At 37.6% G+C, this 18,856-nt stretch overlaps 1 protein-coding gene across 5 annotated transcripts in view; it reads right to left on the minus strand.

The window, feature by feature from the left end:
- Positions 1–18,270, minus strand: part of POT1 (protection of telomeres 1) — an 80,050-nt gene extending 61,780 nt beyond the window's left edge. For 2 of the 5 annotated variants that reach the window (XM_042923595.1, XM_042923570.1), the window contains exons 1-4: positions 17,985–18,216; positions 17,248–17,432; positions 9,287–9,359; positions 5,328–5,419 (exon numbers count right to left, since the gene is read on the minus strand). In XM_042923595.1, coding sequence (XP_042779529.1) covers positions 5,328–5,419; positions 9,287–9,359; positions 17,248–17,370 — 288 coding nt within the window. In that variant the 5' untranslated portion in view covers positions 17,371–17,432; positions 17,985–18,216. The other 3 variants (XM_042923587.1, XM_042923579.1, XM_042923603.1) reach the window with 3 other exon arrangements.
- Between the last annotated feature and the right edge of the window lie 586 nt (positions 18,271–18,856).

Consider the following 18,856-nt stretch of genomic DNA (forward strand, 5'->3'; position numbering starts at 1 on the left):
TGAAAATAAAATAAAATAATAAAATAGAATAGAATAGAATAAAATATAAAATATAGACCTCTAATATTTAATACCATGTATTTATTTTTAAAACCCTTCTTCTCTAAAGATATCTAAGATATGTTGTAAAATAAAGCAACTCACGAAACATGAATAATATTGTCATTTGATGAAAAATGTGCATATATGAGCTCATCTGTGTGCACACACAGATACACACATACAGAAGTATACACATAACTATACACATACAGGACAGCTGGAAAGATGAAAGGAGAAGCAGCACAGCGGTGGTTTTATCTAACAAAGGGACTAGGCACTGGGAAAGGGGCAGCTTTGGCTTTCCCGGTTATGCCCTTCCATAGCATTTGAATGTTTTTTAAACCCATGACCATGGGGCGCCTGGGTGGCAGTCGGTTAAGCGTCCGACTTCGGCTCAGGTCATGATCTCACGGTCTGTGAGTTCGAGCCCCGCGTCAGGCTCTGTGCTGACAGCTCAGAGCCTGGAGCCCGTTTCAGATTCTGTGTCTCCCTCTCTCTCTGCCCCTCCCCTGTTCACGCTCTGTCTCTCTCTGTCTCAAAAATAAATAAATGTTAAAAAAAAATAATAAAAATAAATAAAACCATGACCAGACAAGAAAAACACAATCTTCTAAACCAAATATTTACAAGATTTAACCCAAGTCCACATGATCTTCCTGAGGCAAGAAAAGAATACAGTCGTGGAGATAGAGTCATGTCTCCACTTACTACTACAAGTCCTGTAACAAATCTTAGCTTCACAGTGGTTATCTTCTTAAAACTATGATGACCCTTACCACAGAGGATTATTAAAAGTTCAAATGATAAACATATATAGAAGCACCATTAATTCCATACAAATTTAATCCATACAATCCATAAAATTCCATACAAATTTAATATCCTAAATAAAAGGATTAGGAAAAAAAAAACACTAGTTAAACAGTAGAAGCTGGCTATCACAAATGTCTGAAAAAGAAACAATGTTTTCTATTACGTACTTCTTAAGCAAAATCTAGCTAACAGTCTCCTAAGTATAGCCATTATCATTGGCTATTGAACTATGTAAAATAAAAAACAGATGACACCGAAGTTCATTTTTCTTAAATCACTAGAAATCAATATTTACAATTTCTTTATATCATTGTACTTCAAAGCAACCAACTATGCTAGCCAGAAAACCTCTTTAAAAGTTCTAAACCACCCCTTTAAAAAAAACACATACATGCATGTGCACACACATGCAGTCACAGAAACACCCTTGGAGTAAAGAGGAAGTATAAGATAGAGATCCATACACTTAAGTGAAATAATTTTTTAAATGTATACATAAAAAATATAACACACACTTTTCTCATACAAACTCTACCTAGAACATTTCCCTCAAAGATACACTTTTGTATTGTTTTTTAAAAATGTTTCTAAGAATTTTTTTTAAATGTTTATTTATTTTTGAGACAGAGAGAGACAGAGCATGAATGGGGGAGGGTCAGAGAGAGGGAGACACAGAATCTGAAACAGGCTCCAGGCTCTGAGCTGTCAGCACGGAGCCCGACGTGGGGCTCGAACTCACGGACCGCGAGATCATGACCTGAGCCGAAGTCGGACGTTCAACCAACTGAGCCACCCAGGCACCCCAAGAATTTAAGAATGTAAAACAATGTATTCATATTAGCACTTAACTTTCACAAATTCTTCTAAAAATAATACAGGATTTTTACAAGATACTCATTTCTAATATCAAATCATTATCATTTCAGTATAATGTGGTCACTTCACTACTATTAGAATTCAATATTAACACAACTATATACCATAATAGAATCATATGAAATTCTGCCCTTAAAAAGCAGTTCTTAATGGCTGTGGGTTCATGGATCTCTCAGAATGAGTTATAAATGGCCTTCTGGGGGGTGGGGGGGCACATGTACATTTACATACACATTTAGTTGATTCAAAAACATCTTCTGATGATCTATACACTGCTGGGGGCTCACTGGAAATCTCTGCATCCTAGAATACTCATCTTCATCTACAAACTAATGGTCCTTTCACAAAAATTAAGTAGGCTTTAATTTTATAGCTAGTTGACTCTTTAAAAAAGATAATAGAGCCTCCCTCCTGATCATGCATTAAAATTGTCTTTTCTCTGCAGCAGGAATTTAAAACAGATAATTTAATGTCTTACTTATTAAAAAATATCAGGAATGAAAGGAAAGGCAACTTTAATGATCTGAGCAAGTTGAAAGGAAGCTGACTATCATTTCCTGGCCCTGGTGTGTGAAATCTCCAAAATCTCTCTGTTAAAAGTATACCTCTTTGCAGATGGAAAGAGTTCATCTGAATTAAGAGCATAAAACTACATTTCATATGTATTTCATATCCCCTATAATCCACAAACACTAAATATTACTAATTCAATGTATTAGAGCAAAACTTGCCTATGCATACCTAGTAGCATAAAAAATGAGGAAGCTGTTAACAGCATTTGTTTGTTTTTGTTTTGTTTTTGCAAGGATGAAGAGCCAGAGAAATTATCTGTTAAAGCTTAGTTTCACATGCAAATTAGTCACCAAACTGATATTGTTTCATTTTTCCCTATCTAACAAAGTACTGTAACATACCATTTTCTAGCTCAGAGGAAAAAGGATATGTAAGGTTTTTTTTCCCCCAAATAAGTGAAACTTCCCTTGTTAAACACCTACTTAATATTCTCGCTTTCATCCATATTCTTTCTCCTTCACCTCATCATTTCTGAAGAATATCTCCCTTAAAAAATGGCATGATTTCAGATCTTAAGCACTGAATTTTTTTTAGAACTGCCATCCTGAATATTAATTATTTTACCTAAGCTGAAATAAAGTCATGTCTTCAAGGGCAAGAAGAAGAAGAACATGCCTTTACTGGAGGCACCCACAAAAGTGCTCTATCAAAACAGCCGTATAGAGCAACTGCTTACTACCTGAAGCAGACGGTCAGGTAATACTTCACTTTTAAGTACATTTGCTTCTGGAACTCTGCTGTACCACATCAACTAAATTAGAACTATACATCTCAAATTTTTAAAACTGTACCCCAAATTAGCTATCATTCTGAGAGAAAGTCTGATGAAACATACTAGGAGTTTCAGTACATAAATTACACAGCAAATACCTTATTTCCTTAAATTCTAAAAGTAAGATTTTAAAATATACCAGTGATGTAATAACAATTTTTCACAGGAGGGAAAAACCACTATGCTGATTCTCCTTCCCTTCTTTCACATTATAAATTAGGAAGAAATTAACTGATTTACCACCTCTTCACAGAAGCTTTAGCAAAAAAGACAAAACTTGAGTTTGGCAATCTATTCCCAAAATGCTTGTAGAAAAAAAAAAAAAAAGGCAGATTTTCTTACAGTTTCCTTGACATAGATCTTTATTCTAGACTCCAAAGACAGATTTTACAAAATAGCACCATTTCTCAAGTCCACAGAACTATTTATACATCACCAGTTTCTGAAACTACTGTATGTCGGACTGATTCAGAATTCACAGCTAATCCAACATTCTCATTTCATATTTGATTAAATGTATATCTGGAGATTATCAATGGTTACTCAAAATCCAGTAATTAACTGGAAGCCACACTCTGGGGCTCAGACTCAGTTGCCCTTTCTCCACCCTGCTCTTCCTCATTGGGGCTGCACCTAATTTCAGTAAGAGAAGATAAAAAGAGTCGTAACAACAGCTGCCAGTACTGAGTTCCCACCTATTCCCAGCAGTAGGCACATTTATGTCTAACCCGAACAACAATCCAGAAAGGTAGGTATTATTATCCCTATCTTACGATTTGTTTAAAGATTTTTTTAAATTAATTTTTGTTTAACTTGAGATTTTTTTTAATAAAAAAATTTTTAAGAGTTTTTTTAATCTTTAAAGATTAAAATAAAAAAGGCTGAATGGAATTAAGTGTTTTGCCCCAGTCACACCTGCTAGGATTTAGACACTCTGACCCCCTACTGCATCTGGAACACGCACTCATACTTCAGAGTGTTTGTACTTGCAGTTTCCTGGTCTAAAACACTCTTTTTTTAAAAAATATTTGTTCAGTTTTGACAGAGAGACAGAGAGCGGGAGAGGGGCAGGAAGAGGGAGACACAGAATCCAAAGGAGGCTCCAGGCTCTGAGCTGTCAGCACAGAGCCCGATGTGGGGCTTGAACCTACAAGCCATGAAATCATGACACGAGTCAAAGTCGGACGCTTAACCGACTGAGCCACTCAGGCGCTCTGCCATTTTAACTATTTTTAAGTGTGTAACTCAGTGGCATTAATTACAATCACGATGCATGCAACCATCATCACTATTTCCAAAACGTTTTCATCATCCCAAACAGAAATTCTTTAACCATTAAGCAATAACTCCCCATCCCCTCCTCCCATCCCCAGACCCTGATAACCGCTAATCTACTTTCTGACTCTGAATTTGCCTATTCCACATATTCATATGAATGGAAACACACAATAGTTGTCCTTTTGTTCTGGGGCTAGAACTTTCAGTAGAACATGGAAGAGCAGTGGTAAAATGAGCAACCTTGTTTTGTTCCTAATCTTAGGGGGAAGCTTTGATTCCTTTACCACGCAGTTTGATGTTAGCTGTGGGTTTGTCATAATTGCCCTGTATTGTGTTGAGGATTTCCCTTCTATCCCGTGGTGTTTCCTGAGTGTTTTGATTATAAAAGGGTTTAGGATTTTACCAAATGGCCTTTTGTGTATCAATTAAGACAACTATTTGTTTTTCCCCTTTGTTCTATTAATGTGATGTATTATAAGGATTGATCGATGTATGATGAATCAAATTGCACTCTTAGGATAAATCCCACTTGGTCATATTGTCAATTCCTTTTAATATGCCACTGGGTTCAGTTTGGTAGTATCTTGTTGGATTTAGGAGGCATGTATTTTGAAACAATTATTAGAAAATAACTCAAAAATACAGAGTGTTATAGCTTATATTATTTTTTAGTTATTAAGAATTATTTTTAATTATGTACATATACATTGAATACTGACTATATTCAATATTGAATATTGAATATTAAACATTAAAATGAAGTGAGAGGAAAATTTGTCGCTTTTTATGTCAATGATAAATTTTACAATCTCTTAAGAATGTTGCAATTTTAAAGATGTTGCTTAATATCATTTTTTTACATAACTACAAATATATAATGAATCTATTAAAAAAAAAGATATATAAGATGAATATAGTATCAATAATTTTCAATCTACTTCTAGAACAATAAAGTAATATGAAAATGGTTTACCCCTTCATAGAAAACTTTTGCACAGTCCTTTGCTAATTTTCCAAAAAATAATACATTGATGGTGTTGATGTCTGAATCTGAATTTTCTTGTTCTACAAAGAGAAACACACATACAAAAAAAAAAAAAAACACTTAATTAGATACAGCAGTTTTACACACACAGGAAAATTGATGACAGCTATATTCTAAAAACAATAGTTAATTCAAAATGCAATTATGAAGAATTAAAAACTTTATCATTCGCTTTTAGGTTAACCTTAAGTATTGCAAAAATAATGTACAGAATGCTATTAGGTACCAAAATCAAAATTATAACAAGTTTCAACTAGAATATATTTTATAAATTTCTATAAATATCACATTAACAGCACACAATAACCACTTTCTATTTATTTTCCATGTTTGTAATAAAAGGAAATGAAATACAACAATTACTCAATTTTTATACTGTATAACATATCATCCCCAAAGCAGTTCACTTTTACTGAACTTCTAGTAATCCACAGTGTCAGTACATTAAGTTTTATTCTAGAAAAGTGATTTTCTCCTCCCACACTCACAAATGGAAGAGTAAAAGAATAGAGTGTGCGTAAAGACCAAAGTATCTGTGACTCTGAAAATGAAATTTACTCGGGAAATAAGGAATGAATATTCTACAAGTAACCTCATTTGGATCTTCTAGGCTTTGGAAAAGAATCTGCACAATCCGCATTCTCCAGAGGTCACCTCCTGTAACCAGTGCGGTAGGGCCAAATGCTAAGACTCAGTTATACCATCTGAGGAAAAGTCTCATTCATATCAGCTTTCAAGTACTCAACTACTCCAAGAAACTGCCATGATTTCAGATTTTTTTGAATCTATGCAGTGCATGAAAGACCTCTGCCAAACTGACAGTCCTCTGTGTGAGTCAGAACTGTTGAGTCTGCTACTCTGTCAGATCTGGTGCCACCGAGCGGTCAAATAACTAACACGTGGCTGCACATTACCTCCCTTCACTTACCTCTTCAACTCCTCCAAAGCAAGTATATACATAAATTGAAACACTAATGTTTCTCAAACACATAGTGGCTTCTAATCAAAATATAACACGCTTTGTTAATATTTGAAACGACCTATCAGAGGTCTGTTTCTGGCCATGATGGACTAATAAGGACTGGATTTATTCTCACCTTAAAACAACTAGGAAACTAAGAAAAAAAATATGAAACAACAGTTTTCAGGTATCAGACAACAGTAAGTGTAGGAAAGCGATCTTTCTTTTTTTAATATTTCTAAAAGAGAGAGAGAGAGAGAGACAGACAGAGCATGAGCAGGGGAGGGGTAAAGAGAGAGGGAGACACAGAATCTGAAGCAGCTGTCAGCGCAGAGCCTGACTTGGGGTTTGGACCCACAAACTGTGAGATTGTGACCTGAGCCCAAGTGGGACTGAACATGTGCCCCAAGTGCCCCAAGTACCCCATAGAGCAATCTCTTTGAGGAGGAAAATAAGGCAATACCCCTAGCTTAATTCCTGGAGAGTTTCCAGGCAGCAGAAAATGGAGCTCAAACTCAAACAAAGCTCAGCAGCCTCAGTGAATTCAGAAGAGCTCAGATACAAGGATACTAAGGTGGCTAGAATTTGCAGAGAAGAGTGTCAAATGGAAGAGAGCAGCACAGACAGAGAGTGCCCTGGTGATATGAAGATGGGTGCCTACAGATCTTTGGTGGAATGTTGATCTCCAATGGCATGAAGGCAAGAAGGTCAAGAAGCGGAAGAATCACTTGAAAGGAGTAGGCAGAACAGTTCTGACACTCACATAGAGCTAGGAGCTGTTCTGGTTCCAACCAGACAGAATGGTATCCTCATACGCAGAGCCTAGAATAGAGTTGTCGGAAGGGTATTTTCTCAGTGATAAGGCCAAATTAGCCTGAAGATAAAGGCTGTTCTATACACACCCCAACAAAGCTAATCAAACTGATTCTAAGAAAATTGAATATATCCTAAAATCAAGACAAATAGTATTTAAAGGATAGCAAATAAACCCAACATTAAACAATATAAAATTCTAAGCATCCAGCATCCAATAAAAAAAATTATCAGCCAAGAACATGAAGAGAAAATGGAAGGTGCAAAAAAAATCTCAAAATGAACTTTCAGGGTAGAAAAATATAACATTAGAAGTTAATATGGGGCATCTGTGTGGCTCAGTCGGTTAATGACCAACTTTGGCTCAGGTCATGATCTTGCGGATCATGGGTTTGAGTCCCACGTTGGGCTCTGTGCTGACAGCTCAGAGCCTGGAGCCTGCTTCGGATTCTGTGTCTCCCTCTTTCTCTGCCCCTCCTCCACTCACGCTCTTTCTCTCTCTCTCAAAAATAAACAAACATTAAAAAAAAAAAAAAAAGAATTGGGGTGCCTGAGTGGCTCAGTTGGTTGGGCATCAGACTTCAGCTCAGGTCATGATCTCACAGTTTGTGAGTTCGAGCCCTGCGTCAGGCTCTGTGCTGACAGCTCGAAGCCTGGAGTCCTCTTCAGATTCTGTGTCTCCCTCTGTCTGCCCCTCCCTGGCTTGCACTCTATCTCTCGCTCTGCCTCAAAAATAAACGAACATAAAAAAATGATTTTTAAAATTAAAAAATTTTAAAACATTAAAAAAAAAAAGAGGTTAATAGCATACCGAGTGGAGTTAACAGATTAAAATGAATAAACTGTTACAGAAAACTGAAAAACAGAAGAATCAATGAAAAGTTGATTTTAAAGATCAACAAAACAAATCTCTAGCCAGAATGATCAGGGGAAAAAAACTGATAGAAAGAGAATCAATGAAACAGAACATCACTACATTAAAAGTAGATCATATCAACATTAAAAGTATATCAAAAATATATTAGGAATAACTTTATGCCAATATACTTGACAACTAAGATGAAACAGAAAAATTCCTTTAGAAACAAACTATCAACATTACTTAAGGAAAAAAGATAACCCAAAAAGCCCCATAAAAAATGAAGACATTGAACATAGGGTTTAAAAGTTTCCCATAGAGATTTCCAGGCACAGCTGGCTTCACTGATGAATTCTACAAATACTTAAGGAAGAAATAAAAGCAGATAAACTCATCCAGAAAATAAGAGGAGGCACTTAACACTCCTTTCAGGAGGACAGCATTACTCTGATACCACAGTCAAAATCACCACAGAAAAGACAGAGTTGGAACAACATCCTTCATAAACTGTTTAACCAAATATTAGTAAATCAAACTAACAATATATCAAAAGGATGATACATCAGGCCTACCACTTGATCATGCTTTATTTTTCTTCAGACATTTCTACTTAATACTAACTACTTTTGTAATTATTTATTCCCCTACAATGTAAACATCATGAAAGCGGGGGCTTTGTTTTGGTCACTCACTGCTGTATCTCCCATATCTAAAACAGTATCTCATATGTAACTGGTTTTCAGTAGTTACAGAATGTTGTAGTTCAAAGTCTGTTTCCCATTCACTGCTGCAGACCCTTCTTCAAACCAATTTCAGGCTTTAGATGAGATCTATTTTGGTCCTCAAATACTCCATGATAGCTCTTCCTAGCTTACTAGGATTATTTGAAGGTTAGTAGGAAGAAGGAATAATCTCCTAACTATATCTAGGTAACAAATAACATGCTGAAAGTAGTATTTTAAGAAAGTTAAGTTTGCTAGGCTGTTTAGGTCACACTAGTGAAACTAGAAGGTAGAGGCATCAGTTAGCTATTTAACAGTCTAGATGTGAGATTAAAGAAATCTGAAATGAAACAGAAGCAATGGGAGAGGGGAGAGAGGATAGACAGTGGGGGAAAATTTAATGGAAAAAAATTACTTCATCCTATAGTTTCTTACACTACTGTGCCTATGTGAGTATGTACATATATGAAGTTATCCATTTGCAGATTACAAGCAAAAGGTTAAGCAGAAATGGTCATATTATATTGTATACCTTGTAATGCAATCTTCAAAACAGCTGTTCTATTTCCACCAGAAGTTAAAGAAGAGATAATTGAGAGTTTTCCCTAAAATGAGAAAAAAATAGTTATACAGAAGAGCCAAAAGAGTTTTTTATAACAGCAAGAAATAAGGGAAAAAGGGGGAAAAAAAACCCAAAAAAACAAGGTACTGTGTTCATGTCACCATATTTAAGACATGAAAGTGATTTTACTAGAGCAATGTCCAAAGACCGAATTATTTAGGTTCACAATTTAACTGTTAAAAAATCTTGTTAGTCAAATATTATCCAATACCTCATTTTACAGATAAAATGAAGAGGTTCACCTTCAGTTCCATTTTAACCTAAAAAGTTATCCTCTACTAAAGAAAAAACAAAAACTTTGCTCCTGGAAAGAAAGAAACACTAATTTGAAGAAGGGGCACCTGGGTGGCTCAGTTAAGTGTCCAACTTTTGATCTCGGCTCAGGTCATCATCTCACAGTTCAGGAGATCAACAGTCTCTCTCTCTCTGTCTCTGCCCCTCCCCTGTTGGTGCTCTTTCTCTCTCTCTCTCAAAATAAATAAACAAAAATTAAAAAAAATTTTTTAAATAAAGAAAGAAGGGTTAAAAAGTGCAGAATGGGGGCGCCTGGGTGGCGCAGTCGGTTAAGCGTCCGACTTCAGCCAGGTCACGATCTCGCGGTCCGTGAGTTCGAGCCCCGCGTCAGGCTCTGTGCTGACAGCTCGGAGCCTGGAGCCTGTTTCCGATTCTGTGTCTCCCTCTCTCTCTGCCCCTCCCCCGTTCATGCTCTGTCTCTCTCTGTCCCAAAAATAAAAAAATAAAAAAAAAAAAAAACGTTGGGAAAAAAAAAAAAAAGTGCAGAATGGTCATCTTGTAAGTAAGGTCTGTGGGACGACGCAAAGGACGAAGGCACACATCAAGTTTAGTCCTCGGTTTTCTGTAATGAACCAGCTATCTGCTTAAAAAAGTTACTTCATCAGAGTTCCTCAGACAAAATGAAGTATTTAACCTGGTAGTTTCTGTAATTTCTTCTGGCTCTAAAATTTAATGATTCTATCAATAAATACATTATAGGTTTCTTTGAAAACTTCCATATAGAAATAAAAGTTTAAAAGACTTTTAAAATGGATCACGTAAAACATATCTCAATATTCTAGACTTTGATGTAACCACCACCAACAAAAAACTATGTGTGTAGACCAATTTTACTTATAAGATAGGAATTCGAAAAAAATTAAAATAAGGCTATCAGTTGTGCAGGATTTGGTCAAAAGTAAAAGTAAATAGTTCCACTTAGGAGGCAGAAAGCTGGAAAAAAACAACAAAAAGGTGGACAATGTACAAATTTCAACATCTTTCTTGACCCACCAGAGAACTGAAGTCAAAAGACAACCAATAATCAGAAATCTAGGAAAAGAGAAAAACTTCCAATAAGACAGGGGCAACAGGGAGTTGAGGTCACAAGGCAACCAACTTATCAGAAATGTAAAGGGAAAATCTTCAGGGAGAGATGGGCGGTAACCACTTGCTCACCTGAGGTAAAGCTGCCTGACATGTGTCAGAAAATTCATCTAATATATTTTTTTTAACGTTTATTAATTTTTGAACTAGGGAGAGCACGAAGGAGGAAGGGACAGACAGAGAGAGAGGGAGAGAGAGAGAGAGAGAGAGAGACAGAAGATCCAGAGTGGGCTCTGCGCTGACAGCAGAGAGCCCAATATGGGGGCTCAAACTCACAAACGACGAGATTATGACTGGGCCCAAGTCAGACACGTAACTCACTGAGCCACCCAGGTGCCCCCGTCTAACATTTTTAATACGTTGCTAAAGGCCAAGTGTGGGTAGTGACGGGACATGAAGCTTTTGGGAGCTGCAGACACAAGGGGAACTCACCCGCTTATAAGCTGTTCTGCACAAACCTGACAAAGTTGAGGCCAAGAGGGGGTGGGGATACAAGGATGGTAGGAGTTACAGTAGGAACCCCTGCCTGGATGTCCCCCATCTTTCTCAGAACAAAGTCCTTGAACTGCTGGGAGGAGAGCAACAAACTTATGTATCTTACTAGAGCTTCAGTGAAAACCTCCTGTAGGAAAAAAAACCACTCTCTACCCCTTCAAGCGATAAGCAGGAAAAGGTATACAGGTGTTGAGGGCCAGACCTACAACTAAGGACAGGCCAGAATCACTAAGGAGACCTCACCCACAAGACTGAGGTGGCACTGCCCGACAAGACTGAGGCTAAACCGGAACAGAAAACATCCACTCATCGCAAGACTAACAAGTGTCTAGTAAAAATCAACATGACCCACTATTGAGACAGAAGCAAAGAACTGGGAGAGAAACTTTAGCTGAGGCTAAGCACAAAGAATGTACGCTCTAAGTGAGAGTCCAGAATGACTGAAAAAAATGTGATGTTATGCTTTCTGGAATGGGATACACAGGTCTGTAATAATGGAGAGCAAAAAATTCAAGCAACTAGGGAGAGATGTCCAGCACCTGGGGAGAAGCCCCCCCAAACCTGGAAAAGGAACTCCTTAAACATCAGGAGGTAAAGGGGAAAGAAGGAATTTTAATCTTTGTCTTTCATAACTATTCCAGAAGCCGTCCCCTCACCACAAAGGAAAGGTCCTGGAGCTGCTCTCACAAACTATAGGAAACTCTGAAAAGTAACTGCATCCCCACCTGAGGGGCATGGCCCAGCTCCTGTACCTTCAATAGAAGATACTTTCAAATGATTCCACAACTTACAGGGCAAATGAACTGGACAAGTAGGCCAGATTTAAGTGACTGCCCTCAAGCAGTCTCTCTGAACACAAGGACTAAACTGAAGTACTAGGAATAAACTGGGGGCCTTAGGGCTTCCCAGCTGGCAGACCACACAGAGGACCTGTTAACTTATGTTGCCTGATTTATCCACATCCTTTCTTGAGGACCCCTAACAACTGTAAACTCTTTGTTTCCAAGGGTAGCATGTATGCCCTTAATATCGTGCTTCCTGTGTGAAAAGCAGAAATTAACTAAAAACAAACAGTATGATTTGCTCCTAGGGATAGTTATAAAAAATATTCAAAAGTTTAAGAAAACACCCTCAGTTGATTATGTGGCCCTCAGTTATATACAAAGTAGGCAGTTTTATTCACAGTAAGAGTTATTCCATTAGAACGATAATACAAAATTTGTTCCTGTCTTCAGCTGAAGTGAGCAGAGAAAAATGGAGGCTGAACTAAAGATTAAGCTTTGAAGTTTAAGGATGACTGTATAATGAGAGACCTGCAGGGGGGATTTATGTCCCCAGTTGTTTACATTTCATTTCAATAAGGGGTGGTTGAAACCTAGAGACATTTCTCTACGTTGCAAACGATGTATGTACATTAGGGAGATTAGGTTTCTCTCTGTCTCTCAGGAGGGGAAGGTAACCCAGATTCATAATTTCAAGGTTCCTTTTCTACAGCACAAGAAATCCCCTTTATACACACAGGAAGACTTTTGATCCTCACTGTACTGTCTTGAGTGAGGAAGGTGAGGATAGAAAACTGATGCAGTCACTGCTGAGAGTAAAAATAATAGCTGGCTTATACTCCAGAAATCTGCTAGCTTCCAGGATAAAAGTCAATTAGTATTAGATATTAAAAATGTATCATCCCATCATTGTAAGAGTGGGGTTTTCCTAAGGTCAGTGCCTCTCAAAAGGGATACAAATGCTTTTGTGCACAGTAGGAACCTGATCTATTTGGCTCCCTGTCTCCTGACCAACCAAATCTGCACACCAACTCAAAAGGTGGATTATACACTGTTGCTTAAGAACTATTTGACCACTTGACATTTACCCCAAATGAAATGAATACCTACGTTTATGTAAAAATTTGTATGAGCATTTATAGCTGCTTCATTCATCATTATAAAAAACTGGAAAGAATCCAAATACTGCTACACTGAGGAACGAAGAAATGGACTGTGATGGAATTCTAGTCACCAATAAAAAGGAAAAGTACTAATAAACAGCAACCTGGAAGAATCTTGAATGCATCATGCTAAGTGAAAGAAGCCAGCCTCAAAAGGCTACTTAGCGCAGGATTCCATCTACATGGCATTCTTGAAAGGTAAAAGTATACTGTCAGAAAATTGGTAAAAAGTGGTTGCCAGGGGTTGGAATTGGGAGTAGCACCTGACTATAAAATTTGGGGGGTGATGGACTGTTATGCAGCTTAATTATGTTTGTGGTTATATGTTTTTATACATCTGCCAAAACTTGCAGAACTGTATACTGAAAAGTGAATTTAGCGGTAAAATGCATTTAATAAAATTCAAGAAACATAAGTAAGAGACATTTGCAGGCTAAAAAAGGTTATGTGGGACGCCTGGGTGGCTCAGTAGGTTTAACATCGGACTCTTGATTTTGGCTCAGCTCATAATCTCAGTCATGGGATGGAGTCCTGTGTCAGGCTCTGTGCTGACATAGAGCCTGCTTGGTAGTCTCTCTTTCCCTCTCTCTCTGTCCCTCCCCCATGCTCGCAGGAGTGCTCTCTCTCTCTCAAAAATAAACTTTTTTATAAAGTATTTTTAAATTTAAAAAAGGGTTAAGGATTCAAACTGAGATATGAAAAATAAGAGATTCATTCTGACAGATGAAAGAAGAGATTATATACTTTGACTTAACTTTTAAAAATGAGCATTGTTCATGAAAATGTGATAATCATGAGAAATGAGTAAAAGGTGTTTCCTTGGTTTAACCCTACTGAATACTAACATGTTCACTTATGTCTAAAAGGAATTATTGTAATAAAGGGCTAACATTGAAAAATAGGGGGCCTCTGGGTGGCTCAGTCAGTTGAGCATCTGACTTTTGATTTCAGTTCAGGTCATGATCTCACAGTTCGTGGGATTAAGTCCTGTATGGTTTCTACATAAAATATAAAGAAATTCCGTTTTTCCTATAGCATAGTTGATTAAAATTTTATTTTTGTTATTGACAGTTTACAACAATTGTATTTAATTTCACCACTCATTATTAGTAACCTCGTGTAAATTTTTAGGACTGTTGTCAAGTTTGAAAAAAAATTTCTATTGAGTTTCTTTCCTATATAAGCTGTAAGATTTGTAACAATTGTCCTCAAAGTAGCTTCAGATTCCATAGTTTCAGTACTTATTTTTGTCCACCAACTACACACACCCGATGCTAGGTGTGACAGTATATATTCATACCCTGGTACAACTTCGGTCCCCATACTTTTCTCCTACACTACCCAGTGAGTTGGAATGTTCCTGGAAAACATTCCTACACCAGAAGAGCTGGCATATGCTACCTATAAGCAGAAGTAACTGCAAACCACACAAATATATCTCACTAAAATTATTCCATAAGTCAACTTCCCCTTAACTACCTTCCAAAAATGTTCTCAGCCACTCCAAAGACCACTCGATAAGACAGAAAATGTGATGGAGGGGAAGTCAAAATGGAAAGAGACACCAATCTTAACCACTCTAGGTTAAAACATCCCATTTCTGTAAATTTTACAAATATGTGAAAATGTAAATTCATTTCTAAGACACCTAACATGGGCTTAGAAGGGCTTGTTCAAGTAGAGTCTTTGAAGCTTCAACTTCACTAACTGCAAAATAATTTTGTCACTGGTCAATGGGATTATGGTACATTATTTTCACTGAAAACCGATACCAGGTAAATTCCTTGCCCGAAGGCATGTTGTTGATATCATTATCTTTACCAGCATTTACCAAATGCTTTGAATTTACTAAGTAAGCAAGTTACATTTAATCTTCAATGCATTTCTATGAAGTAGGTTCTATTATAATTCCTAGTTTACAAATGAAAAAAATAAGGTATCAACAGGTAAAATCACTTCCAATTACATAGCTAGTAAATGGTGGATCTGTGCTTAAATCCAGTCAGCATATCTTCAGGACCTCCACTCCTTTTTAGAATACTAAACTATTATAGGAGTAAGTTTGTGACCAGGGCCTGTGAGTTTGAGTTTGAGTTTGGAAGTGTGTTGGTGGAAGAGGGATGGGACGAGGGGAGAACAGAAGAGAAAAGGAAATGCGGATAAATTTTTAAAAATTGAATTTATTTCACTTTAGTGCAGTAGTTAGTTATGAAGTTGATTTTAGGTGGCGCAAAAGCCAGTCACTGTTAACCAACTGCAAAATTGACTTGGCTAAAATTAAAGTCTTCCACTCCCATTTCAGGACTATGATTTACCATAATTAAAATATCAAAATACCAGTACATATTCCTCAAAAGACATTTCCTGCTGTCACTTTCTCACCCCACATTCAATTCTCAAACCACTAAAAAGCCAACCCAGCAACACTAGTCTTTCCAAATGATCTATACTTTCTTGGTTATTAAATCAAACATTCTTTTCAGACTAGACTGAGTATCTAGCAGCAACATAATGCTTTGGTTACTAGCAAAGACAATGAAAATTCAAATCACACTCAGCCACTTACTAGCTAACCTTGGATCTAACCTTGAATGAATTACTTAAACTGTATCCATTTTCCCAACTATAAAATGGGAATAATAACATCTATTTATAGGATTCTTTCAAGGATTAAAAGTGGGAATACATGTAAAGCACTTAGAAGAGTGCTTACAATATGGCAATTTATGTAAAAGTTACTAATATTACTCATTCCTTGAAACTTACTAAATATCCAAGACACCATTCTTTCCTAGTTTTTCTCCTACACCTCTGGATCAACTCAGACTCTTATTCATGCTACCTTCTTTCACTGAAATCCTTCAACACTCTCCTCATTCTATTCTTTGGACCAAATCTCCCAGAGAAGGAAACCCTTTAAGCTCCAGAATCCCAAATCCATTTGCCTATAGGACATCACCACTTGGATACCTCCAAAAACCTATGAAGACATCCAAAACTGAACTAACTCCTCTTTCTTCCTAAACGTGTGACTCCTATTATCTTCCCAAGGCTGACAGGACTTAAATACATGGAAATTTCCTGAACTCTTGACCTCTCTCATCTAATTGCTCTCCAAGATCTGTTGATTCTACCTCTTTATTCTGTCAGTTCCAAAGCAGAAGGTCTAGATTGTAACTCCAACTCCACTACTTACGAGCTGTATCTCAGGCCAATCATTAACCTTAACCTTTTGGAAATGCAGTATCCTCACTTACAGATGAAGAAAAATAGGACCTAACTCACAGGGTTTTGTGATGATTAAATGAATTGATATATGCAAAACACTTAAAATACCACCTAACTCCTAGAAAGAGCTCCATGTTAATTTTTGTTATTATAATTTTATTATGATATTGTCTGTCTCCTTCCTATCATCTCCTCTGTTCCTGCTTCAGACCAGCATCAACTCTAAACTAGATTATGGCAACTACCTCTTAACTAATTATCCTTCCTCTAATCTTGCCCTCTCTGATATACTCTTCACCCAGAAGGCAGAGTAATTTAAACTCAACATGAATCATGTCCCTGTCCTGCTTAAAATCTATTAAGGGTCTCCCATAGTTTTTAGGGTAACATCTAAATTCTTCAAAATGCACATTAGGACTATTACACCCAAAATAAAAGGTATAGTCTCAGTCACCCTTTAAGTTCCAGCTCTAGTTTCCAGACCTAACTTGTCAGAACCAAAAGTTCCCTCCTAAATGTTCACATACCATAGTTCTAACACCAACTTATTATAATTAGAGATTAGGTTACCTGTCCAAACCCACAAAAATTCAGTCCCCTTTAGTTCAAGGACCATATTCACTCATCTCTGTACCCTCAAAATGTATTCCAGTGTATCACAAAACAATTCAATAAATGTTTGCTAAGTAAGAATAACAGCATCAAAATAGTCACGTTATGACACACACAAAACCATTTCTAAAACAACTATTATAAGCTCAACATAAAAATTAGCATTCCCTTTTTGAAGACAAAAAGCATTCTGAGTTATGAAAATTCTTACCTGGATGTATTTCTTGCTATAATCACAACCTGGCTGTAGAGATCTGAAATCTACTTTGTTTAATTCACTTAGCAGCTCAACTTCGGGCACTCCATTCACTTCTTTTATTAATTCAAGGGGCATATCAGATCTGCTTCAAAATGCTGTCCAGAGCAAATTCAACTAGGGAATTTGACAGCTTGCGGCTGAAAACAAAGACCAACGTTTTACCCAAAAAGCAGTCAAAAATTGCTTTAAGCTTCTTTGACTTAGTTTTGCTTTTCCTTTCCTCTAAGTTAGTAATCACTGTTGGCGGTGGGGTGGATTAGTCTATAATTTTATTACAAAGATCAATACACCCATTCCCCTAGGACACTGAGACTCCAGCCTTTTCTGTTTGGTTTTCTATTTAAAGACTTACCTCTAAAAGCCAGTTTTAGGATCTGCGAAAACCACACTAACAATGTCTCTTACCAAAATTGTGCTTTAAAATGTACAAACTATTGGGAAAGGGAGGGGAATTGAATTTTTGTTTTTTAATCCCCTTGGCCATGGTAATATTGTGTAGGCAAACTGGGCACCGAAAGCTTATTACTCCAAAACATACCGGTTGCCTCCTCTCTCCAGCCCCTATACATAATCGAAAGAACTACTGAACTGATATTAAATCGTGCTTCCTAGGTTCAATCTTATTTGTCATACCTCTTGACTGGGACATCCACCAGTGTCAATATTAATTTTAATGTGTGCGCACCAACCTTCCCCAAGCCAGTTGAGTTCCGTGAGGGCGGGGACTTGACCAGTCAGCTGCTCACAAAATGCCAAGCAAGTTACTAACCACAGCAGGCTCACGCTATAGATAAGTATGAAGGGTCTTTCTGCAATAACTACACCACCTTTTGATCTAAACTAAATCAGCCTCTTTGGGAATACCCGTTCACAACCCGAACCACCCTGCACTCAGACAACGAGCTGCAAACCGACTTAGAATTTCACTCACCCACTCTAGAGAAAAACAAGGAAGTTTAGAAGGGCGCGCGCGTGACGCCACACGCACGCCGACGGCCCAGGTCTCACGCATGCGTACATGGTCTGCAGGGCTACGCTTACTGCTCCTACGCCTGCGGAGGACACACTGCATGATGGTTCCCAGGCATAAAGTGTCCTGGAAGTTTCACGGAATAAGTAGACGGCGCCGCGCCCGGGGTAGCGTGGGGGGCTGGCACAGTATCCTTTCGGAATTGTTCGGTTCCCTTTTAGCTCCGCCTGGGGTCGGGCTGTAGGCGCCGGCCAGGGAAGCGGGGGCGGTCCGCAGCGCGATTCATAAATCCCGCAACCAATAAAAAGTCTTCCCAAAACCCGGGCGGGATTTGAAATTAGAAGCTCCCGTGGGCAGGGCACTTCCTTTAACTGCAGGTTTTCTACCTCAGAAGCAATTAACCAAAGGCAGGTTTTGCAAAGAAATAATTCCATCAGTGAGTAATGCTATTTTTAGATAGATTGGATTAACTTCTTCATTGATCTATAGGGCTTGGTTTGGGTGTATAATTAGTAAGACGTATTATTAAATGTGATTTCTTTGCTAATTTCTGATTTGTATTTCCCGATCATTTGATGAAAGTGAAACCAC

Source organism: Panthera leo, chromosome A2, assembly GCF_018350215.1.
Source record: "Panthera leo isolate Ple1 chromosome A2, P.leo_Ple1_pat1.1, whole genome shotgun sequence".
NCBI lineage: Eukaryota > Metazoa > Chordata > Mammalia > Carnivora > Felidae > Panthera > Panthera leo.